Source organism: Gorilla gorilla, chromosome 4 (genome assembly GCF_029281585.2).
Source record: "Gorilla gorilla gorilla isolate KB3781 chromosome 4, NHGRI_mGorGor1-v2.1_pri, whole genome shotgun sequence".
NCBI lineage: Eukaryota > Metazoa > Chordata > Mammalia > Primates > Hominidae > Gorilla > Gorilla gorilla.
In genome coordinates, this window is record NC_073228.2 from 13,582,940 (window position 1) to 13,609,072 (window position 26,133).

The 26,133-nt window shown below is 50.2% G+C and overlaps 1 protein-coding gene across 11 annotated transcripts in view; it reads right to left on the reverse strand.

Moving 5' to 3' along the window:
* Positions 1 to 18,419, reverse strand: part of PGS1 (phosphatidylglycerophosphate synthase 1) — a 45,979-nt gene extending 27,560 nt beyond the window's left edge. For 8 of the 11 annotated variants that reach the window (XR_010133706.1, XR_008680248.2, XR_008680249.2 and 5 more), the window contains exons 1-3: positions 18,235 to 18,400; positions 4,425 to 4,614; positions 713 to 790 (exon numbers count right to left, since the gene is read on the reverse strand). Coding sequence is in view for 7 of the 11 variants with exons in the window: in XM_055388776.2 (XP_055244751.1) it covers positions 713 to 790; positions 4,425 to 4,614; positions 18,235 to 18,377 (411 nt within the window). In the remaining 4 variants the exon portion in view is untranslated. Of the gene's footprint in view, positions 1 to 712; positions 791 to 4,424; positions 4,615 to 18,234 lie in introns of all 11 variants that reach the window. The other 3 variants (XM_055388777.2, XM_055388781.2, XM_055388780.2) reach the window with 3 other exon arrangements.
* Positions 18,420 to 26,133: the final 7,714 nt, after the last annotated feature.

Below are 26,133 nucleotides of genomic sequence, written 5' to 3' on the forward strand. Positions count from 1 at the left end.
GGTCCGTTTGTCTAGTACAGGGTCAGAAAGCCTTTTGTGTAAACGGCCAGAGAGTAAATATTTGGAGCTTTACGGGCCAAATGGGCGCTGTCACAACTACCCCATTCTGCCGCTGCAGCATGAAAGTGACCACAGACAATACACAAATGAATGAGTGTGGCTGTGTTCCAACAAAATTTTGTTTACCAATTCAGAAATTTAAAGTTTTCATAAGTCACAAAATATTATTTTTTCTCTTCCCCAATTATTTGAAAATGTAAAAACCATTCTTTCTTAGCTCACAGGCTACGCCATAACAGGTGGCAGGCCACATTTGGCCTGCAGGCCACAGTCGGCCAAGCCCTGAACTGGCAGACAGAGCTGCCTGGGGCCCTGTGTGGATAGGAGGACACTGCCAGTGAGGCCTAGAAGGCCCACACCAGACCTCTTCACGCTCTCCTCACCAGGCCCTCCCCCATGCTCTCCTCACCAGGCCCTCCCCCATGCTCTCCTCACCAGGCCCTCCCCCATGCTCTCCTCACCAGGCCCTCCCCCATGCTCTCCTCACCAGGCCCTCCTGACATGCCCATATCTGGGGCAACAAAAACAAGAGCTGGCTCTGACATGGAGGCCAAGGAAAGGCAGCTCCACACCAACTGCATGGCACAAAAAGCTGTGGCATGTTGGGGCCCATTCACTATTGCTGCCACAACCATCTCCCCATAAACCTTACCAGCTCCTGTTCCAAAGGACCTGTCCCCAGGTAGAGGGATGCCATCACGACCCGCCTCTTGGCTACTCTTATCTGCCCCTGAGAGAGGAGAAAAATTCAAAATTCAAATTCATCATTTTCATGGTTCACTAAGAAAACAGAACCCTTTGACCTGGGAGGCAAATCCCACTCCAAGCTGAACTATCCTATGTCTTCACCAATTAATATTTAAAGCAAGCTCGAAACGTGTATGGTAACCTCCCAAATAAGGTCCCACAATCCTAAATGAAAATACTCAGCCTGCAAAGTAAAGCTCAGTCTAGGCCAACTATAAAATGCAACACGGCCATTAAGAAGAATGAAGGCAGGCTGGGTGTAGTGGCTCACGCCTATAATCCCAGCACTTTCGGAGGCCGAGGCAGGCAGATCACTTGAAGCCAGGAGTTTGAGACCAGCCTGGCCAACATGGCAAAACCCTGTCTCTACTAAAAACATAAAGATTAGCCACGCCATGGTGGCGCGTGCCTGTAATCCCAGCTACCTGGGAGGCTGAGGCAGAAGAATCACTTGAACCCAGGAGGCAGAGGTTGCAATGAGCTGTGATCACACCACTGCACTCCAGCCTGGGCAACAGAGCAAGATTCTGTCTCAAACCTGCCCTCTTTACCTTCTACCCATCTGCAGTTTCCAATGTCCATACTGGGCACGAATCACTCTTGAAACACAGATGGACAGGTATATAGACACATGAGCAGAACACATCAGTGCCCCAAGATGATACCCCAAATCAGTCCTAACAGCCAGGGGCCTCTCCCTAGCAGCCCCACCCCAGAGAAGGAGGCAGGGGTACAAAGAATGGCAGTGCTACCATAGGTCAAACCCCCAAAAGATACATAGGAGACCCAGGTGAGAGGGAGGCAGCTTCACATCTACCTGCTTCCCTATGAGAAGGAACAACACAGCCCACCCTGCATCGTCAACACAGGAAGACAGGCAACTTGACTAGACAGAAACATGAACAATCACTAGGAAAGGCTTCTGGACAAGGAAAAAACAAAGCAACTTCCCAAGGTTGCTATTTCCTTTGTTTTGTTACCAATTAAAATAGATGTTTGTGGGGGTGATGATTATAAAGAAAGGGAAAAAATAAATAAGGCATAAGACAATTTAGTTCAGGCAACCAAAGCATATCTGACTGTTTACTACAGGACACCAGGCCCCACAGCTATAATGAAGACATGGGGACCAGGCAGAAACCAGCACTGTCCTCCCTTCTCGCTGTGCGCCCTGGGAAGAAACACGTGCTACTCAGTGTGACACAAACCAGAAGAATCTGCCCACGCTTCAACCCAGATGGCAGGGAAAGGAGGCCCTAGGGTCTTCTCGGCCTGCTGAGGCAAGCCTCTCTGCCCCTTCCTGCTCTCTGCAGGCCCACCCTCCTCAGGCAGGGCCCGACCTCCTGGCCAGGGACCACTATGTGGAGACAGTCAGTCATCCTCCCAGAGTCGATTAGGACAGAGAAAATTGCCTTTGAAAAACCTGTTTCTTCAGGCTGGGCACGGTGGCTAATGCCTGCAATCCCAGCACTTTGGGAGGCCGAGGTAGGCGGATCACCTGAAGTCGGGAGTTCGAGACCAGCCTGGCCAACATGGAGAAACCCTGTCTCTACTAAAAATATAAAATTAGCCAGGCATGGTGGTGCATGCCTGTAATCCCAGCTACTAAGGAGGCTGAGGCAGGAGAATCACTTGAACCCAGGAGGCAGAGGTTGTGATGAGCCGAGATCGTGCCATTGCACTCCAGCCTGGGCAACGAGAGCGAAACTCCGTCTCAAAAAAAAAAAGAAAAGAAAAGAAAAGAAAAACCTGTTTCTTCAAGCCAAGGAGAAAATCAAGTAGGAGCAAAGAGCCAACAGTTGCAGCATCATTCGGTACAAACAAGGACAGGTGAGCAGAGCAGGGAGGCAGGTGAGAGGGGAGAACAAAAGGACACGCCTGTGTGCACACAAAGAATGCATTCTGAATGAGCCAGCCAAGCTAAGCGTGGATCAACAAACAGAACAAAAGCGCCAAAGGAGAGAAAATGGGCAGGCACTCAAATGAGTGAGTTCATTTTCTGCACAAAGGTGAAAGGGGAGTCTCTACCCAGATTTCCTACTGTCTCTCAGCATTCTACCTGCTTGCCTGGCCCCATCAGACCTTCATTCTTTTTTTTTTTTTTTTTTTTTTGAGATAGAGTCTCGCTCTGTTGCCCAGGCTGGAGTGCAATGGCGCGATCTTGGCTTACTGCAACCTCCACCTTCCGGGTTCAAGCGATTCTCCTGCCTCAGCCTCCTGACTAGCTAGGACCACAGGTGTGTGCCACCCTTCCGTATTTTTGGTAGAGACAGGGTTTCACCATGTTGACGAGGCTGTTCTCGAACTCCTGACCTCAGGTGATCCACCGGCCTCAGCCTCCCAAAGTGCTGGGATTACAGGCATAAGCCACCATGCCTGGCCTAGACCTTCATTCTAATATCACTGCTAATACAAACTCAGAGTTCATGCTCTTAAAAATTAGTGTTGATTAGTGTTCATTCCAATTAGCAGTTTAACCAGAATAACCAGATGTGGCATGTAAGCCTGAGTAACATGTTGAAAGCTGAACCCCCCAAATGCAAAACTTACATCACTACCTGGAGAGGAAAGGCACACACTTAAGACAGAGTCCCTAAAGAACCAAGACTACAAGCCTTAGACCCAGGATGTCTAGATTCCCAGTTACTTTGAAAGGCCTCTTCATGCATATCAAATCGCACCCACGAGTTTTTACTTCCTACTACATCTACCAAGATGACACTACTGTGTTTGGAGATGATTCCCGGTTTAGGGGTCCATCATACACAGACTAGATAAAGATGCCCTCCTCCCCTGTCACCTTTAGCAAGGACATACCCATGTGACCCACGGGTCCTCAGTCCTCACCAACCTCCCTTCTAGTGGTCCACAACTTCACCATGGAGGAAAAGGAATCAGTGCGCCCATAAGAATCAAAGTCTAGGCCGGGCGCGGTGGCTCATGCCTGTAATCCCAGCACTTTTGGAGGCCGAGGCGGGTGGATCACGAGGTCAGGAGATCGAGACCATCCTGGCTAACACAGTGAAACCCCGTCTCTACTAAAAACACAAAAAATTAGCTGGGCGTGGTCGCGGGCGCCTGTAGTCCCAGCTATGCGGGAGGCTGAGGCAGGAGAATGGCGTGAACCCGAGAGGCGGAGCTTGCAGTGAGCCAAGATTGAGCCACTGCACTCCAGCCTGGGCGACAGAGCGAGACTCCGTCTCAAAAAAAAAAAAAAAAGAATCGAAGTCTAGGCCCGTGGCCGCACACGGTGGCCAGTACTTTGGGAGGCCGAGGCAGGAGGATCACTTGAGCCCAGTGGTTCAAGACCCATCTGGGTAACATAGTGAGACCCCCTTCTCAAAAATAACAAAATTAGTAAATAAAAATAAGGTCTAGGTCCTTGTTCTCACTGTTGCCTTCTCAGAGCTTCTCCACCTGAGACGCTGGCCCCACAGGCAAGTTTCTGACTGTGGCTCAGCTCAACCATCTATGAAGCTGAAACCTGACAGGTAAAACCCAGAAGGAATAAGCTTGAGCAGCTATCCAAAGTTTCTAGACTAGAAAGCACTCAGGACTCACCAACCTGATCCCCCAAAAGCTCTAACTCAAACTTCTTTCCTTTAGATACCACTTACCTTCATGAGCTCGAAAAACTCTGCCGGGGAAGAAAGCACCCTAACGTGAGAACTGGAGACTCCAAATTCTGGAACCAGGTTTCTGATCCACTGGAACCGGTGCACGCCTTCTGGACACAGGCAGCAAGGTGGGGAGGTGACCTGGGGAACAGCTGGGGACAGCAAGGGAGCCAATAACAGCCATGGTGACCTGGTTAAAGAAATATGCAACTGGGTCACACCTCAAATACTTCTGCAGAAGCCCCCCTCAGTTACTGGGGAGTGAAGAGGGGCTGGGAGATGGGTGTGTTGCTTGTGTTATGAATGTCAGATTTTCTAGAACATTTTAAAAAGTGAGCCCAACTCAAGCTCTGCTAAAGGATTTTTCCTTCAGCCCCCTTTCCTCTTATTCCTTAAAGAGCCTACTAACTGAGCAACTTGAGAAGTGTCAATACCTATAGATAAATCCCAAACTTTCATTCCAAACAACTCAGGAACCAAATTTAGAGCATCCACAAGTAAACTCATAAAAGCTACCACATGGTTAGCTACCACACGGCAACGTTCTAATGAATCTACCTCAAAAATATTTGCCTGCAGCCACCATTAAAAGACACCTAGCAGAAGGGTAAGTCTGGCAGAAGTCTGATGATTACAGCCCAGATGCCCCGCTTTATGACTCATGAGATAAACAAGATTTCTATTCAACGAAGCACCCAGAAAAAGAAACTTTTCTCTTTAAAAATCCAATTTATGCCGAGCATGGTGGCTCAGGCCTATAATCCTAGCACTTTGGGAGGCCAAGGCAGGACGACTGCTTGAGTCAACGAGCTCAGGACCAGCCTGAGCAATATAGCAGGACCCAGTGTCTACAAAAAATTGTTTAAAATTAGCTGGGCAGGCTGGGTGCAGTGGCTCACACCTGTAATCCCAGCACTTTGGGAGGCCGAGGCAGGTAGACAACCCAAGGTCAGGCGTTTGAGACTAGCCTGACCAATATGGTGAAACCCCATCTCTACTAAAAATACAAAAATTAGCCGGGCATGGTGGTATGTGACTGTAGTCCCAGCTACTTGGGAGGCTAAGGCAGGAGAATTGCTTGAACCAGGGAGGTGGAGGTTGCAGTGAGCCGAGATCGCACCACTGCACCCCAGCCTGGGTGACAGAACGAGACTCTGTCTCAAAAAAAAGTTACCTGGGCATGGTAGCACAAAACTGTAGTCCCAGCTACTCAAGAGGCTGAGGCAGGAGGATCTCCTGAGCCCAAGAGTTCAAGGCTGTTCTCCCAGCTATGATCATGCCATTGCATTCCAGCCTGGGTGGCACAGCGAGACCCTGTCTCAATCAATCAAAATCAGACTCGGAAAGAAAAGCTGGAGCAGGGAGAGACGGGAGAAAATGAGCTCCTCTCAAGAGTGATGATGAGCCGTGGCCGCGCACGGTGGCTCACGTCTGTAATCCCACCACTTTGGGAGGCCGAGGCGGGCAGATTACCTGAGGTCAGTAGTTCAAGATAAGCCTAGCCAACATGGTGAAACCCCATCTCTACTAAAAATAAAAATACAAAAAAATTAGCCAGGCATGATGCAGATGCCTGTTATCCCAACTACTCAGGAGCCTGAGGCAGGAGAATCGCTTAAACCTGGGAGGCGGAGGTTGCAGTGAGCTGAGATGGTGCCACTGCACTCCAGCCTGCGCAACAGAGCAAGACTCCATCTCAAAGAAGAAAAAAAAAAGAGTCATGATGAGCCATACTCATTCACCATCAGACACATCCTGTTTGGTGGGGTCACACACCATTTCTGGCCAGTGTTAGCTCGACCACATAAAGCTGCACCCCGGCGGACTCCACACTCCACTGAGGCCAAGGCTGAAGGAGATGAATTTCTGCCCACAGAACTTCATTTCTGCTGCTCAATGACTAAAAACCTGCGGGAGATGGGGGTGGAGGGACTGCACACCCAGAGCCCCACACAGACCTGACCTACTATGAATCCTAGTCCTGCAAACAGCAGCAGGAAAATCCTCTTCAGTGTGTGACCTCAAGAGGGATGTGGGGGAGAGGATGCTCAAACATCCCAAGGCCTGAATGGCCACAAATTCCAGGAAGATGATTTCACTCACTTGCTTCATGATAAAGCCCTCAATCTTCCCAGGCTTCGTAAACGTCCCTGCACAGACAACAGATGGCCCACAGCTGCGCTTCCCAGAAAGCCCACCGGTCTGTCACTGCCAATTCACTGCCAAGAAAACCTTAGTCAACAGCAGAAGGTGCTGCCTCTGTGGATCCCGGAAGTCTGCGACTGGCCGTGGCCACCCAGTGCAGAGGTGGGAAACAGCTGTTCTCCCCCACTGTCTCTAGAGGGGGTGATGACACTCACAGGCATCAGCTTGCAGATGAAGGGCCTAGATGTGTAACGCAGGGCTCGCTGCCTGGGTTTCCCAAATCCTGGGCCACCCTCCTGCAAAGCTCGAGAGAGGAGAGCGAAGGACCCTTCAGTGCAGCAGAAACCACCGGACAATGGGAAAGGTGCACAGCGACCCATCAACCCGAGGCCCCAAGGGGCCTAGAGTCTCATATTCACTAATGAAACATGGTCTGTGGGGTGGGGAGCGGGGGAACAGGCAACAGCAGCATAAAATCAATGTCTCCCCTGCCTCACAGCATTTCTGCCATCTCTTAGACCATCCAAAAATCAGGTGCCGCTGTACTGCTCCAGGTTATGTGGTCAGTCCACACGCGGCCTTCAAAGAAGCTGAGAGCCGCAGCCCAGCACGGTGGCTCATGCCTATAATCCTAGCACTTTGGGAGGCCAAGGCGGGCAGAAAACTTGAGGTCAGGAGTTCGAAACTAGCCTGGCCAATATGGTGAAACCCCATCTCTACTAAAAACACAAAAAAATTAGTTGGGTGTGGTGGTACATGCCTGTAATCCCAGCTACTTGGGAGGCTGAAGCAGAAGAATCGCTTGAACCCAGGAGGCGGAGGTTGCAGTAAGCCAAGATTGCACCACTGCATGCCAGCCTGAGTGACAGAGTGAGACTTCGTCTCAAAAAAAAAAAGGGGCCGGGCGTAGTGGCTCACGCCTATAATTCCAGTACTTTGGGAGGCCGAGGCAGGTGGATCACCTGAGGTCAGGAGTCCAAGACCGGCCTGGCCAACACGATGAAACCCCGCCTCTACTAAAAATACAAAAATTGGACCGGGCATGGTGGCTCATGCTTGTAATCTCAGCACTTTGGGAGGCCAAGGCAGGCAGATCATGAGGTTAGCAGTTTGAGAACAGCCTGGCCAATATGGTGAAACCCTGTCTCTCTAAAAATACAAAACTTAGCCGGGCATGGAGGTGCACACACCTGTAGTCCCAGCTACTCAGGAGGCTGAGGCAGAAGAATCACTCAAACTGGGAGGCGGAGGTTGCAGTGAGCTGAGATTCTGCCGCTGCACTCCAGCCTGGGCAACAGAGCGACACTCCGTCTCAAAAAAAAAAAATTAGCTGCCCGTGGCTGAGGCAGAACTGCTTGAACCTGGGCGCCACAGGTTGCAGTGAGCCGAGATCACACCATTGCACTCCAACCTGGGTGAGAGAGGAAGACTCTGTCCCCCCGCAAAAAAAAAAAAAAAAAAAAAAAGGAAGAAGAGGAAACACTCCTTGGCACATAGAAACCCAGGAGAGGGCAAGTTCAACTTAACCCTCAACAAAGCCATCATGTGAGCACATATGACATACCATGGAGGGTACAAATGAAGAACCAGGCAGTCTCTGCCTCCCACAACCGTGGTAGCCTCACAGACTTACACACCTGACATCATCTAAGAACACAAGAAAAGATGCTAAAATTAAATCAATGTCCAAATAGACAGTGCATGTGCTTCAAGGCATCAAAAAAGGGGAACTGGTGATGCCTGGGCTACTGGGAAGGTTCTGCAGCATTCTCCTCCAGTGGCCTCAAAAAGCTGGTAGGATTCAAACAAGGAACTCAGAGGGGAGGGTGTTTCAGGCAGGAAGTGTGAAGGGACGTAAGCAGAAGAAACTGGGCTGGGTGCAGTGGCTCACACTTGTAATCCCAGCACTCTGGAGTCTAAGGCAGGAGAATCGCTTGACACCAGGAGCTCCGGACCAGCCCAGGCAACAGAGCAAGACCCTGTCTCTACAAAAAATAAAAAAAATAAAAAAATTAGCCAGGCGTGGAGGCATGTGCCTGTAGTCCCAGCTACTCGGGAGGTTGAGGGGGACGATCGCGTGACCCTAGAGGTCAAGTGCAGAAAGAAAGAAACAGGAACAAGACCACTTTCAGCAGAAAAACCCAAGAGGGCCTCAATAGTCCAGAGAAAACACACATACACAGAGCCTACACAGGTGTCAGGGTTCACCTATCACCTCCGTCCTACCTGTGGAGACCCACTTTGGCAGGTACAGGGCTGATGAGCCCAGAGCCCCTGGGGTTATCCTAGGCAGGTCTCCTCCTTACCAGGCAGCTCTCACTGGGAATGTTCCACGAGGGCCTCAGGCCAAGAGTTCTTGAAGGCTTTTTTATGTTGGCTTCCTGTTTAATCTGTGTACTGACAGGTTTATTTTTGCTAGAGAGGAAAAGGAGCTGAAAGCCAACTACGTTTCATGGATACATTATGGAGGAGACTCAACCTTCAAGTGGCAATTTTAAATACCCAAAAAAGGAAGGTGCATAAAAAAGGAGCTGAGTGTTTTACACAGGTCGCCACAATGACAACATATGCCAAGGAGACCACATCTGGACTGGTGTCACTCAAAAAAACTGAATGGCCAGGCATGGTAGCATGTGCCTATAATCCCAGTGCTTTAGGAGGCTGAGGCAGGAGGATCACTTGAGGCCAGCAGATCGAGACCAACTTGGGCAACATAGAGAAACCCCCTCTCTAGAAAAATTAAAAGTTAGCCAGGCATGGTGGCGTGCACCTGTAGTCCCAGCTACTAGGGAGGCTGAGGCAGGAAGACTGCTTAAACCGAGGTGTTCGAAGCTGCAGTGAGCCAAGATTGTGCCACTGCACTCCAGCCTGGGCGACAGAGCGAAACTCCGCCTCAAAAAAAAAAAGGCTGGGCACGATGGCTCACACCTGTAATCCCAACACTTTGGGAGGCCAAGGTGGGCATATCACCTGAGGTCGGGAGTTCAAGACCAGCCTGACCAACATGGAGAAACCCCGTCTCTACTAAAAATACAAAATTAGCCGGGCCTGGTGGCACATGCCTGTAATCCCAGCTACTCGGGAGGCTGAGGAAGGAGACTCACTTGAACCCGGGAGGCGGAGGTTGCAGTGAGCCCAGATCGCGCCACTGTGCACCACCCTGGGCAATAAGAGGAAAAACTCCGTCTCAAAAAAAAAAAGGCTGGGCGCAGTGGCTCTCACCTGTAATCCCAACATTTTGGTAGGCCTGCGCAGTCAGATCACCTGAGGCCAGGAGATCGAGACCAGTCTAGCCAACATGGCAAAACCCCATCTCTACTAAAAATACAAAAATTAGCTGGGCATGGTGGCGCACGCCTATAGTCCCAGCTACTCGGGAGGCTGAGTCAGGAGAACTGGTTGAACCTGGAAGATGGAGGTTGCAGAGGTCACACCACTGCGCTCCAGGCTGCGTGACAGAGAGAGACTCTGTCTCAAAAATGCTAATCATCATCATCATCATCATCACCATCATCATCATCACCATCTAACTGCAACACATCAGCCAGGACAGAAGGAGCCAGTTCCTGCTCTGAAACTATACTGCTCGCTGCTCAGGGACCTGTTTTTTTCTTTCACATCAGACAGAACCCCATGGGGGTCAGTTCCCGGCTTTCCACAATGTAACTCCTGGGAATTTGCTCAGAAAAGGTTTATCCCCATGCTAAAGCAGCCCCCACTGCATAATAATCCCAGCCTCCAGGGGCTGACCACCTGCGCAAGCTCAATTCCCCCATCCCAGGGAGGCTTACTTACCAAGAAAGCACATGGCCCAGTCCCAAAGCCCCAAGAGACATGAGGAGGCAGAGGCTGTGGTTATTTTACCAAAAAAGTCTAGTTACATGTCACATTCACCATTTAGAGAACTAAACCAGTACACACACAATTTCCACATCAAGACCTGGGCTCCCCTGAATCATCTCTTTCTAGACACCATCTAGCGCCCAGTTCTAGTTATGGGAAGGAGGAAGTGGTGGGGGCTGGGAAGTCAGATAATAACCTTCTGCCACCCTTGCCTCTCTGAAGGCCACTCCTTTACCCTGGAATATTGGAGAAGTTTAGAGAGCAGGACCAGGGCAAGAGCCAGTGATACCCCCTAGCACCAGTGCCCCAGCATTCAAAATCAAACCAGCCGTACTACATCACCACACCAACCTCAGCAACAACCAAAACAAATGACAGACCATGCAAACAATCCTCAGCCTGCCGCTCTAAAGGTGAAATGAGACCAGCATCTTCTCAGAGGACCAGCCCGTGGCCCGGCTCCAGCCACCACCCCAGGAAGCCTGACTCCGGAGAAAGGTTCAGTCACCTGATTTAAGGCTTCCCGTGGAATCTGCAGGCAAATTCCCTGAACTGAGGAGTGGGCTGGGCCTAAGTGCTGAGGACCCCTGACTGAGAGAGGTCCTCAGCAGCGTGCCTTGGGGAGGGGAGGAAAGTTTCTTCCCATCATCTTGAGGAAGACCCACATCTGAACCGCTCTGACCAAGCGGCGAGCCAGGACTGAGGCCGCCACCAAGCAAGGAGAGGGACGCCTGCTTAGCCACCCAGGCAGCCCCAGGCAGGACAACGCGCCCTGCACACACTTGCCCCCATGAGAGGCCTCAGTGGGAACTGAGCTCACAATAATCAGCCAAACTGAAACAGTGAGAGCAGGAAGCAGCTGAGAAGCTATGGAACACACCTGTTTACAAAAGAAACCTGGGGGCCGGGCACAGTGGCTCACGGCTGTAATCCCAGCACTTTCAGAGGCTGAGCAGGCAGATCATGAGGGCAGGAGTTCAAGACCAGCCTGGCCAACACAGTGAAACCCCGTCTCTACTAAAAATACAAAAATTAGGCCAGGCACGGCGGCTCACGCCTGTAATCCCAACACTTTGGGAGGCCGAAGCAGGCGGATCACGAGGTCAGGAGATCAAGACCATCCTGGCTAACATGGTGAAACCCCGTGTCTACTAAAAATTACAAAAAATTAGCCGGGCGTGGTGGCAGGTGCCTGTAGTCCCAGCTACTCGGGAGGCTGAGGCAGGAGAATGGCATGAACTCGGGAGGCAGAGCTTGTAGTGAGGCGAGATCATGCCACTGCACTCTGGCCTGGGCGAAAGTACGAGACTCCATCTCAAAAAAAAAAAAATACAAAAATTAGCCGGGCGTGGTAGCAGGCGCCTGCAATCCCAGCTACTTGGGAGGTTGAGGCACGAAAATGGCTTGAACCCAGGAGGCAGAGGTTGCAGTGAGCCGAGATTGCGCCACTGCACTCCAGCCTGGGCGACAGAGCAAGACTCCATCTCAGAAAAAGAAAGAAAGAAAGAAACCTGGGGAAAACAGAAGGCATTTCTCCCTTTTGGGGGAGATGGTTTTCCACTTCACCATTCTGCAGCTGCGTGTGCTCTGCTTCATGGAAAACACTGGCACCCCTCGCCTTTCTCCTCAGCGTGTGTCAACAGCGCCTGGAGGCCCTACCGCGCTCCCACTTCTCAGAGAAGGGATGCCACTGAAGACAAGCAAACACCAGGGAATTACACCGCGGTCTACACTGCACCTTTAGACGTCCCTTCCACATCTTCTCCCAGTGTCAGAGAACACGTGTTTCCCCCTAGAGCTGCAGTACTTACTGTCACCCACTACCAATGGGACACATGTAACAGGCCAACTTCTTGGGGTTTTTTCAAAACAGGGTATGTAGGACTTTGATGAAAGAGTACGGTAAAGCTGGAGGGCTGTCCTCACTGAACAGGGCAGAAGTTACGCTCTCCATACCAAACACAGGTCGGTAATTCAGCGTCCCTCAGAGGCGTGGTCTGAAGGTCCAGGGGCCCTTCTTTAACCGTAAGGTACATTCACGGTACAGACTCTGTGGCCTGGAGCCCATCCAAATCTGTACAAAACCATGAAAAAAGAAGTTTTTAAAAGAAACTGAGCTCTCTGGATTGCAATATTTTCAGAAACTACTTTTTGAGAACAACTCACCCTACCCCCTCAGTCACAAATATTTAAATGTAAAAAAGTGAACTGATGAGAAAAAGCAACAGTCATAACACTTCCTGAGAAAGGCTCCAGAAACTACAAGAAGGTACCGTACTTCCTGCAACCCTGGCAGCAGGCGGCCCTTCCTGACTAATGCAAGACCTAACCCCGAGTAAGGGAAATGAGTGTGGATTCCCGTAGGTTACAAAAGACCAACGGCCTGCTGAACTCCCATAACAAGTCCGGCACGAGAGGCCCAGGCTGCCAGCATGCAGCTACATGCTGACTAGATGACTCTCCCCTTGGTTTAGCCAAAAGGAAGTCGATTACATTGGGGGCCATAAATCCAAAATATATTTATAACCCACAATACAGCCTGGGTGGCCAAATGCACGAGGCACATCAAACTGCCTGACGAGAACCAATCGCATGTTCTATGACTCCAAAGGGCTTCAGCCAGCCTGACTCCTAGCACCCTCAAAATCAACCCGTTTACATAAATCAGATCACGCTATTACAAAGGGATTATCATTCAGACCATTTTAATCCCAGGCTGGGTTCTATTTGCCTACCAGCAGACAACTGACTGAGTCTAATTCATCACCAACTATAACGTGCTCGGGATACTCACATTAATATTCACTTAAAGCTACAATTGAGAAAGTCAGTCCGTTGTAAATCTTTTAATTCACTGCAAAATCAAAAATCTGAATTATTTGGGAAAACTATGCTTTGATTCTAAATATCCCCTTCCCATCCATTATACTGCTATAAACAAACGAAGAGATGGTTATACTAAACTCTGAAGAATAAGGAAGACCGAATCCCATCACAAAGTTCAAAGAAAAGTAACTTCTGGAAATCTGGTGGTCCCTCAGAGTAAAAACTACTTACACATTGAACAAGTGACCTGCCACTACAATGTAAGAAAATCTAGGCCGGGCACGGTGGCTCACCCCTGTAATCCCAGCACTTTGGGAGGCCAAGGTGGGCGGATCACCTGAGGTCAGGAGTTCAAGACCAGCCTGACCAACATGGAGAAACCACGTCTCTACTAAAAATACAAAATTAGATGGGCGTGGTGGCACATGCCTGTAATCCCAGCTACTCGAGAGGCTGAGGCAGGAGAATCGCTTGAAGCCAGGAGGCAGAGGTTGCGGCACTTCAGCCTGGGCATCAAGAGTGAAACTCCATCTCAAAAAAAAAAAGGAAAGAAAATCTAATTGAAAACAATCTGCTGGACACCTGTTTCCCTCTCATAACTCAGAGAAGTTAGGAACCCCTAACCCATCCAACACACACACTCACAAGCTCCTCGAATTGTGAAAAAGTTTCAAACATAACGATGATTCTGCATGTATAGCTAAAACTGAAAATAGTTTAAAAAGGAAAAAAAGTAAGCCACAGATAAATATTTCCTTGTATAGTAGGCAAGTTCAAGATTAGGAACTAATGCCCTCATGATACATTTCCCACTTGGTCTCATCTACTCCGAGTAACAAGACCATTCTGTGGGCCGGGCACGGTGGCTCACGCCTATAATCCCAGCACTTTGGGAGGCCGAGGCAGGCGGATCACGAGGTCAGGAGATCGAGACCATCCTGGCTAACATGGTGAAACCCCGTCTCTACTAAAATTACAAAAAAAAATTAGCCGGGGTTGGTGGCGGGCACCTGTATTCCCAGCTACTCCGGAGGCTGAGGCAGGAGAATCGCTTGAACCCGGGAGGCGGAGCTTGCAGTGGGCCGAGATTGTGCCATTGCACTCCAGCCTGGGCGACAGAGCGAGACTCCATCTCAAAAAAAAAAAAGACCATTCTGTGTAGCCGGATGACTCCAAAAAATCCTATCTGAAGCACCTGTCTCCCTCTCCTGAGCTCCAGTTCTGCCACAGTCAACTGGACACTGAACACGTCACCTAGAGGAAACTGGATACTGATTAACATGACCCAAATGCACTTTACCATTATCCCCAAAACCTGAGCCTCTTCTTTACTCCGTTTTCGTGAAATGTACCAACATCCATGTGGCCCATCAAGACTGATTCTCAGCCAGCCCTCTTTTCTGCTCCCACTGCCCCGACTTCACATAAAAGCCCCCACCATCTCAGGCTGAACCAGAATCAAAAGAAATCATACATGGAATCTCAGAACTTGTCTTCCTGGGTCTCTGGCCCAGACTGGCTTGCTCCTAGCTCCTCTTCTTCCCTCCCTCCATCCCCTACTCGGTACCCCTAGTCAGCTCCTGGAAATGGTTTCAGTATTGGTGGGACCTCAGAATTGCCTTTTGCTGCAGTCCATGTCACTATCACTTCTTGAACATCCACTCCCCCTCTTCTTCACCGAGCCTAACTACTCCGACCCCTCCTTCAAAACAGCTCTGAGCCACTGCACCAGGAAGCCTTCCATGACCTCTCCAAGGTACTGCCATGACCTTCTACCTACTTCTTGTAATTGTTTATGGGTCTGAGCGTCTTGGAGGTGGGGCTGTGTCTTTATCTTTGCTTCCTGAGTACCTAGCACAGCACAGCAGTGCTCAATACACACATGATGAATAAATTAATGGAGCCAGCAGTCCCTAATGATAATGAGTCAGATGCTAGCTTAAGAGGAAATGACAGTGCTTCTAAATCATTAATAGAAGTAATTTTAAGTAGAGTTCTCTGTCTCTGTGGCTGTCTCTATGCCTGAAAGGAAACCGCGGCAGTAAAAGGAACGTCCCCTCACGAGGGTTCACTGGCCCTCCAACAGCTGACTCAGATCGACAAGCTAAAACCTAAAATAATTCAAGCTCATGACTGCACAGAACTATTATCAATGAATCAATGATCAGCGAGTTACAAGAAACCACATCATTCGGGGAATGAGAAATTGGGAGGTGCAACTGAATAATGGAGAAGAAATGAAAGTCAGCAGCCAATAAAGGGTAAGCAGCCACAACAAACATGAATAACTCGAACACCAAGGCCACAACGAATCAGGAAAAAACTGCAAACCGAATAAGGCAAAGAAAGGTTCAGAAACCTACACTACCACTCAACACCGGTCAAAGCATTTATCCTCAGTCCTACCATAGGCATTATTTCCGAGGATTACAAAGCAAAAACTTCTGTCTTAATGCCCAAGAAACTGAGTTGCTGGTTGAACTGTTGTCCCAGAGAAACAATCATCTCTCAGCTTAATGAAGAAGGATGAAGGCACACAAACTGCATCCACTCATACAATTTACAAAAAAAAGAGTTTAGAAAGTCAATTTAGACTATCTCCACTGCCACACTGCCCCTCCCACCACCAAAAAACAAAAAAGTGGCTGGGCGCAGTGGCTCACACCTGTAATCCCAGCACTGTGGGAGGCCGAGGTGGGCGGGTCACAAGGTCAGGAGTTTGAGACCAGCCTGGCCAACACGGTGAAACCCTGTCTCTACTAAAGATACAAAAATTAGCCAGGCGTGGTGGCATGTGTCTGTAGACCCAGCTACTCTGGAGGCTGAGGCAGGAGAATCACTTGAACCCACGAGGTAGAGGTTGCACTGAGCCGAGATCAGACTACTGCACTCCAGCCTGAGTGACAGAACAAGACTCCGTCTCAAAAAAAAAAAGAAAAAGAAAAAGAAAAAGAAAAAAAAAAGCACACTCATGAGAGATTTCTTTTTTAAAATATTTGTGTCAACTGCCCCAACATCCTTTAGTAATCAATTCCAGTGTTGATCAATGATTTATAATGAAGTGTTTTTCACATAGTTTAAACATATAGAGGGAAATGGCAAAGTCACCTAAATCTTGTCTTAGAGGGTAGAACATTTTTTTGAAACTGTAAACCAAATCTCGGTGGTTTGATGCCAGGACGTAGAAGTCATCTGACTTCATCACCCAGAGATGAGCAGGTCTTTTGTTAAACACTGAAAAAATGAAAATGCAAAAAACGCAGAGGCCATTTCTTTTACAGCCCCAGTCCTGCTGGGTTCACCAACGTGAAACTTAGCAGGTTTCCAAGAGCGCCATCCTGCCCTGATTCTATCACCTAAAAATTCCCCTAAATCAAACTTGAGTTTTCGATGAAAATCTTCCACCATAGATCATCATGAAGCAAGCTCTTTTCTGTACCTAGAATCAGTACACATGACTGGACCCCAGATCTCTGTACTAGATGTCTGACCCCAGGAGGTCAAATCTCACCCAAGGAGTACAGGTACAGATAGAAAATCTAACACAACGCAACCTCAACTAAAGGAAGCAGTTCTAAGATTTTCTTTTTTTAAAGATCAGGTGTAAGACTCAATTAAGAAACCTATTTGCAGCCGGGCACGGTGCCTCACGCCTGTAATCCCAGCACTCTGGGAGGCCGAGGCAAGCGGATCAACTGAGGCTGGGAGTTCGAGACCAGCCTGACCAACATGGAAAAACCCTGTCTCTACTAAAAATACAAAATTAGCCGGGTGTGGTGGCTTATGTCTGTAATCCCAGCTACTCGGGAGGCTGAGGCAGGAGAATCGCTTGAACCTGGGAGGTGGAGGTTGAGGTGAGCCAAGATTGCGCCATTGCACTCCAGTCTGGGCAACAAGAGTGAAACTCCGTCTCAAAAAAAAAAAAAAGAAAAGAAAAGAAAAGAAAAGAAAACTATTTGCACACAAGAGAATTTTTTTTTTTTTGAAACAGAGTTTTGCTCTTGTTGCCTAGGCTGGAGTGCAATGGGGCAATCTTGGCTCACTGCAAACTCCACCTCCTGGGTTCAAGCGATTCTCCTGCCTCAGGGTCAGCCTCCCAAGTAGCTGGGATTACAGGCATGCACCATCACGCCCAGCTAATTTTGTATTTTTAGTAGAGACAGGGTTTCACCATGTTGGTCAGGCTGGTCTTAAACTCCTGACCTCGGGTGATCCACCTGCCTCGGCCTCCCAAAGTGCTGGAATTACAGGCCTGAGCCACCACGCCCAGCCAAGAATTACTTATCCCCTTTTTTTTAATATTAGCAAGCCTCAGGTCAGCATGTTCTTGGCAAATGTTTATTTTAAGAGACCACTGCCTGAACAAATTGCTCCAAAGCCTACTTCATCATTTACATAACTTCAGTGCTTTTCCAGAACACAGGCCCTTTGAAATGTGTAAAAAGTGTTTCGAGTGGCTCCTCTTCCCATGCCTGAGTGTTACTAAGGATTGCTTCACAGCTCTTTCTGGCAGGATGTGAGAAACGCTGTATACACAAAATCCCAGCAACGGCGATTCACTCACAGCCAGGATTACTCAAGGAAAAGACCCCTCTGAACTCTCGGACACTCACATCCTGGGGCCGAAACCATGATATAAACAGCCTCTGGAGCTTGACCGAAGCTCCCTGAACGCACACACAGTCCCTCTTTTAACGTGTAAGTGCACGGTGGCCGGGGCTCGCCAACAAGCACAGTGTAGACGGGGAGCAAGGACTGGCCGGGCTGCGCAGGAGGCCCGCCGGCTGGACCCGGCCGATAATGGAGCACGAGTCGCCCACCCTCCCTCAAGAAGGCCAGTGAAGAAGCACATAGGTCAGGCGCCGAGCCCCGGGAGGCAGAAATGGGCCCGGAAACCGGGGAGGGACTCGCTGCGGATGCCCAGGACGCTGGAGCCGGGAGTTTGAGCGCCGGGGGGCCGGGCCGCAGCCGCTCTCAGCCCGGCCGCCTCTCTCACCTCCTGCGCTGGCGGTCCCGGTTCCTGCCGAGGCGGTCGGACAGGCGTCCCAGGAGCGCGGCCAGCCCTGGGCGGCCAGGCAGGAGGCCCAGCAGTCGCCTCCAGAACACGGGTCCCGCCGCCGCCGCCGCCGCCACCGCCATGGAGACTCGCCGCTTCCGCTTCCGCTTCCGCTCCCGGCGGGCGCGAACTTTATTGACAAAGGCGAGCGCGGACACGGCGCAGGCGCGCAGGCGCGGAACCCCTGGCTCGGGGAGGGCGGCGCTGCACCGCCCCCAAGCCTCAGTTTCCCCTCTGGGGGACACAGGCGAGGAACAGTGGTCGCGCCGCAGGAGGGGGTCGGAAGCCGGCCCGTTAAATCCGTAAGGGCGCCAGGTGGCCTGCATTCCTGCAGTCACTCGTCACAGGTCGCGGAGGAAAGGATGCGGCGCAGGGGCTCTAGCACCGTCACGCTTGGCTCCAACTCACCAGCTGTCAAAAAAGCTTTTGTTTGTTTGTTTTGAGACAGAGTCTCGGTCTGTGTCCCAGACTGGAGTGCAGTGGCGCGATCTTGGCGCATTGCAGCCTCGACCTCCCGGCCTCAGGGGATCCTCTCAAAGTGCTGGGACCATTCCCAAAGTGCTGGGACCACCAAAGTGCGTGTGCCACCATGCCCGGCTAATTCTTTACTTTTTTGTCGAGATGGGGGTCTCACTACGTTGCCCAGGCCGGTCTCGAGCTCCTGGGCTCAAGAGATCCTCCAGCCTCAGCCTCCTAAAGTGTTGCCATTACAGACATGAGCCACCAAGCCTGGCCACTGGCTGTCAAAATTGACTCCTCGGCCGGCGCAGTGGCTCACGCCTGTAATCCCTGCACTTTGGGAGGCAGAGGCGGGTGGATCACCTGAAGTCAGGAGTTCGCGACCAGCCTGGCCAACCTGATGAAACCCCATCTCTACTAAAAATGCAAAAAATTAGCTGGGCGCAGTGGCCCGTGCCTGTAATCCCAAACTACTCAAGAGGCTGAGGCAGGATAATCGCTTGAACCCAGGAGGTGGAGGCTGCAGTGAGCCAAGATCGAACCACTGCACTCCAGCCTGGGCAACAAGAGCAAAACTCCGTCAAAAAAAAAAAAAGGACTTCTCACTGATAAGTGAGGGAATTACTGTTCGAGGCTCTCATTGATAGGGTGTTCTTTAGACTTGTACAAACCCCTAAGGTGTTAAACCTGAACAAAGTCTGTTCTTGTACAAAGTCTTGTAACCTGGTTAACGCTGACTCACTAAGGTGCACAGAACCACGGAAAATCCCCACCAGACTGAGGGAGGAATCATTTTTCACCCTGTTAGCCCCAGAGGCTGCAGCTCCATGGCACAGAACAGCCTAAGCAAATCTGTGTGAGATGAACAGTCTTCCACCCTCCTGATATGCCCAAGTACACAGATATCACTGGCCCCTGGCAACACACAGTTCTATGCCCAAAAAGCTGAAGGAGCACATCCTCATACACCAAGAACACTTTTTTTTTTTTGAGGCAGGGTTTCACTCTTGTCACCCAGGCTGGAGTGCAATGGCGCAATCTTGGCTCGCTGCAACCTCTGCCTCCTGGCATCAAGAGATTCTCCTGCCTCAGCCTCCGGAGTAGCTGGGATTACAGGCGTGCGCCACCACGCCTGGCTAATTTTTGTATTTTTAGTAGAGACAGGGTTTCACCATGTTGGCCAGGCTGGTCTCAAACTCCTGACCTCAAGTGATCCACCCAACTCGGCCTTCCAAAGTGCTGGGATTACAGGCGTGAGCCACCGCGCCCGGCCCAAGAACACTTTTTGCAGCTAATTTTAAAATGGAAAACTTTGTGGCATTCTGAAAGGCAGGAGAGGTGATCTCTGATCTGTAATATGCAGCTCCCTGGCTGACCCACATAGGCTGGGACCTGGAAACTGGAAAAGCTGTAGGACATAATCATAGTCTGCCGTGTTGCGAGGTTAAAATGATATGGACACGTGGGCCGGGCGCAGTGGCTCACACCTGTAATCCCAGCACTTTGGGAGGCCGAGGCGGGCGGATCATCTGAGGTCGGGAGTTCGAGACCAGCCTAATCAACATGGAGAAACCCCGTCTCTACTAAAAATACAAAATTAGACAGGCGTGGTGGCACATGCCTGTAATCCTAGCTACTCAGGAAGGCTGAGGCAGGAGAATCGCTTGAACCCGGGAGGTGGAGGTTGCAGTGAGTCGAGATCGAGCCATTGCACTCCAGCCTGGGCAACAAGAGCGAAACTCAGTCTCAAAAAAAAAAAAGATATGGACACACTGAAAAAAACACTCCAAAGTCCACTTCCACAGATTATGCAGGGAAATCAACTACACATTCCCACAAGAATGTTCATCTCAGCCTTGTTCATGATATCGGAAGTGTGGAAGCAAATCTTCAGGGTAGGGGGGTTGGTTAAATAATGATACATCAGTATGTTGGAAGACCACACAATCATAAAAATAACATGTTCTGGAAGAATATTTAATGACATTAAGTGTAAAAGCCAAATTACCAAGGAGTAGCGTAGAGACCATCTCATTTCATTAAAGGAGAGGAAGAAAGAGGAAATGCGTGTATGTACACAGAAAGACTGAAAGTAAATACCCCCAAATGTTAATGTTGGTTATTTGGTGCCATTAAGGAGTTTCCAAATTGTTGACAATCAACGAGTATTTCAGATTGGCTTAAAGTTTTCTTTTGCGTTTAGATAGCTTTACTAATACTACATGGAATTTGATTCAACCCTTCCAAGTTAGAAATGGTGAATCATCAAATTTCCTAACTTCCAGTAACTAGAATGAGGCCATCCATTGCATGGTTCCACTTTTGCACTGTTCCTGGCCCACGGTTGTTGCAGAGTAAACACTTGCTGTATGGCTACACCGTCATGCTCAGCGGTGAGCGCCGCATGGGCTATGGGAGCCTGGTTATCATCCTAGAAGGAGCTGGCAGCTTTTCTGCATGGGTGCTTTGCTGTGCGAGGTACTGAGACAAACAGCCATGGTACAGGCTCACTGGGAATTCCCAACCTTAAAGAAATGCTAGTAACAGACAGCAATATTGATAGCATGGTAAGTCACACTAATAAGTATTTACCCTAAGGATAACATCAAGGAATGACCCAGTCCCTTCTGAAACCACACATCGAGAGCCTCTGGCCTTCATGGCTAGTTTAAAACAGATGGAGCTATCACCAGAGTGAGGCAACCACGATTTTGCCGGGGACACATACATTTCGAGGTTGCAAAAATGTTAAATAATGGTTTTCAGAGATTGTGCAATTTTTAAATGATTCCATTTACAGGATGACAGCACATGCATTCTTCGTGTCAGAGGTCTCATCTGGGCTAGTTACTGAAAACAAGTAGAGGAGATAAGACCCTCCCAGACAACAAAGGTGACCCAGAGAGCCTGCCTGGGAGCACTCAGGGTGTCCCAAAGCTGCGTGGCCGGCTCGCAATCTGGGTCAGACACTACTGCTGCGGATGGGGTTTCTGGATGCCCATCTCAATGACTGCCGGCGAGAAGACATCTGTCCTCTGAGTCCCCCTCGCCCTCCTGCCCTCACCCACTGCCTTCTCGTTAGTCGCACTTGCTCCTTCCCAGACAGGAGGTGCCAGGGTTAGAAAGACAGGGTCGACGGGATTGACGGCAGATCCCATGTCTTCCCAAACGGAAAAGGAAACCCATTCATTGGAGGGAGAGTTGACGTCAAGGAGTGGTGGGCTGCTGCCCCTGAGAGTGGGGCAGCTCTCCCAGGCAGGAAACACCAGGAAATCCTGAGCCAACAGCCCATGCCTCACTGCCTGTGATTCACTCCCTGAACCGAAAATCACAGTGACACAAGAGGAAGGCCCCTCCTCCTCTAGCTTGCTTGCCGAGAGAGGGTCTCTCCCAAACACAGGGCTGTTAGCAAATTCCAAAGGGAGGAAGTGGCTGTCCGGCCCACCTTCTGCCTCCAGAGATGAGAAACTGTCCCGAGGGGCTGATCAGCTGTTTGTGAGGAGCCTGTTCTTTGTTAAAAGGAATGCAGCCTGCGTGCTGGAGATGGGATGAAACTGTAACTGCCCAATGGGTTCACCTTGCCCGCTGCCCAGACAGAACTGATTTATCAAGAGAGAGGCATTGCAATGGAGAAAGAGTGATTCACGCAGAGCCCACTGTGCGGGAGACCAGAGTTTTATTATTACTCAAATCAGTCTCCCCAAGCACTCGGGGATCAGAGTTTTTAAAGAGAATTTGGCTAGTAAAGGAGCTTGGGAAGTGGGGAGTGCTGATTGGTCAGGTTGGAGATGGAATCGTAGAAGGTTGAAGTGAATTTTTCTTGCTATCTTCTATTCCTGGGTGGGATGGCAGAACTGGTTGAGCCAGATAACCGGTCTAGGTGGTGTCAGCTGATCCATGAGTGCAGGGTCTGCAAGATATCTCACGCACTGATCTGCGGTTTTCCAATAGTGATGTTATCCCCAGGAGCAATTTGGGGAGGTTCAGATTCTTGGAGCCAGAGGCTGCATGACCCTAAACTGTAATTTCTAATCTTATAGCTAATTTGTTAGTCCTGCAAAGGCCGACTGGACCCCAGGCAAGAAGGGGGTCTTTTCGGGAAAGGGCTGTTGTCAATTTTGTTTCAGAGTCAAACCATGAACTGAATTCCTTCCCAAAGTTAGTTCGGCCTACACCCAGGAATCCACAAGGACAGCTTAAAGGTTAGAAGCAAGATGGGGGCTGGGTGTAGTGGCTCACACCTGTAATCCCAGCACTTTGGGAGGCCAAGGTGGTTGGATCATGAGGTCAGTAGATCGAGACCATCCTGGCTAACATGGTGAAACCCCGTCTCTACTAAAAATACAAAAAAATTAGCCAGGCGGGGTGGCACGTGCCTGTAGTCCCAGCTACCCAGGAGGCTGAGGCAGGAGAATCGCTTGAACCCGGGAGGCGGAGGTTGGAGTGAGCCGAGATCACGCCACTGTACTCCAGCCTGGGCAACAGAGCTAGACTCCATCTCAAAACAAAAAAAGAAGATGGAGTGGATTAGGTCTGATTTCTTTTACTGTCATAATTTCCTCAGTTACAATTTTGCGAAGACGGTTTCAGAGCCCACCTGGGAGTGGCTGCCTCCCTCTCCCTCTATTCTTCCCCTTGGTCATATGTCCAGCCTCACTGGCCTGGCCTTCTCTCAAGCCCGCGTCCTCCTCAGCATCTTTTTTGTTGTTGTTGAGATAAAGTTTTGCCCTTGTCACCCAGGCTGGAGTGCAATGGCACAATCTCGGCTCACTGCAACCTCTGCCTCGGGGGTTCAAGCAATTCTCCTGCCTCAGCCTCCCTGAGTAGCTGGGATTACAGGTGCCTGCCACCAACCCCAGCTATTTTTTTCGTATTCTTAGTAGAGACAAGGTTTCACCATGTTGGCCAGGCTGGTCTCGAACTCCTGACCTTTCCAAAGTACTGGGATTACAGGTGTGAGCCACCGCGCCCGGCCTTCCTCAGCATCTTTACATTTGCTCTTCCCTCTGCTCAGAAGCACTTTCCCTCAGCTCAGCTCATCCTGAGCTCTGTCCAAATGTCACCCTCCCCTAGAAACAGCTTTCCAACCCGGATAACAGGATTTTAGTTTCTTCCTCTTCCTTACAGTGACCTAATCGTTTGCTGTTGTGTGTTTTGCCTCTGCCCCATCAGAAGGCGAGCTCATGAATCTTTGTGTGCTCTGAGCACTGTGAATAGGATCTGGCCCCAGAACCGGGCTCCAGTGCTGGAGTGAGGAATGCACACAGGGCCAAAGGCAGTGAGCTCTGGAGCCTCCCAGCTGGAACAGGGAACCACTGTGGTCTTGCTTTTCCACCAATGGTGGGGACAAGGGTGGCCTGGCCTCCTGGGAAGACCTCTAACCTACTGTTTGCTATCAGTTTGCAAGGCTGAAAGCTCAGTCCACCTTTTGGGGCTGGCTTCCCTGAGCCCCCAGTCTCCCCACAGGCCTCAGCCCTTTTCCTGTCTTCATCCCCCTCCAACACCTCCCCAAGTTCTACTCTCCCTGCTCAGCTCAGCTGTTACTCTGATCTTTCCCAACAGTCCCTGATACTGTTCCCACCAACACTAAGCCCTAACTCCAGCTCTCCCTGGCACAAGACACACTTCTTTTCCCTCCAAGCAGGGCTCAGCATACGTTTTGGTTTTGTTTTGTTTTGTTGGAGACAGAGTCTCGCCCTGTCACTCAAACTGGAATGCAATGGTGCAATCGCAATCTCAGCTCACTGCAACCTCCGCCTCCTGGGTTCAAGCGATTCTCCTGCCTCAGCCTCCCGAGTAGCTGGGACTACAGGTGCCCGCCACCATGTCCGGCTAATTTTTTGTATTTTTAATAGAGACAGTATTTCGCCACATTGACCAGGCTGGTCTTGATCTCCTGACCTCAGGTGATCCGCCCACCCCAGCCTCCCAAAGTGCTGGGATTACAGGCATGAGCCACCAAGCCCAGCCAAGTTTTGTTTTGTTTTTTGAGACAGTCTCACTCTATCACCCGGGCTGGAATGCAGTGGCATGATCTCCGCTCACTGCAAACTCCGCCCCCTGAGTTTAAGAGATTCTCGGCCAGGCATGGTGGTGGCGGTGGCTCACGCCTGTAATCCCAGGACTTTGAGAGGCTGAGGCAGGCGGATCACAAGGTCAGGAGATTGAGACCATCCTGGCTAACACGGTGAAACCCAGTCTTTACTAAAAATAAAAATAATAAAAAAAAAATTAGCCGGGCGTGGTGGTGGGCGCCTGCAGTCCCAGCTGGAGTCTGAGGCAGGAGAATGGCGTGAACCCAGGTGGCGGAGCTTGCAGTGAGCCGAGATTGTGCCACTGCACTCCAGCCTGGGTGACAGAACGAGAGTCCGTCTCAAAAAAAAAAAAAAAGAGATTCTCGTGCCTCAGCCTCCAGAGTAGCTGGGATTACAGGCATGGACCACAATGCCCAGCTAATTTTTTTGTATTTTTGTAGAGACAGGGTTTCTCCATATTGGCCAGGCTGGTCTCGAACCCCTGACTTCAAACAATCTGCCCACCTCAGCCTCCGAAAACACTGGGATTACAAGCATGAGCCGCCGCGCCTGGCCAGCATATGTTTTCTTAAAGGGCAAATAGTAAATATTTTAGGCCAGGAGCAGTGGCTCCCGCCTGTAATCCCAACACTTTGGGAGGCCAAGTGGGAGGATGGCTTCAGACCAGCAGTTTGAGACCAGCCTGGACAACATAGTGAAACCCCATTTCTACAAAAAAAAATTTTTTTTAATGAACTCAGCCTGGTGGCTCATGCCTGTGGTCCCAGTTACTTGGGAGGCTGAGGTGGGAGGATCACTTGGGCCTGGGTGGTGGAGGCTGCAGTGAGCCGTGATCACACCACTACACTCCAGCCTAGGTGACAGAGTGACACCCTGTCTCAAAAAAGCCAAACAAACAAACAAAAAGCCCACACAAATAAATAAATAAATATGTTCTACTTTATAGGCCAGATGGTCTCGGTAGCAACTACTCAACTCTGGTGTGAAAGCAGCCGCAGACAATTTGAATGAGCCTGGCTGTGATCCAATAAAACCTTATTTCCAAAAATCGTCCTCCAGCACGTGCCCCATAGTTTGCCAACTCCTGGGTTAGAAAAGTTTTCTGCTGTGCACAGTGGCACGTGCCTATAGTCTCAGCTACTCGGGAGGCTGAGGCAGGAGGATCACCTGAGCCCAGGAATTCCGGCTGCAGTGCACTATGCCAATCAGGTGTTCGCACTAAATTCAGCATCAATATGGTGGCCTCCACCAGGTTGCCCAAGGAGGGGGATGAACCGGCCCAGGTGGGAAAAGGGACAGGTGAAAATTGTCATGCTGATCAGTAACGAGATCGCGCCTGTGAATA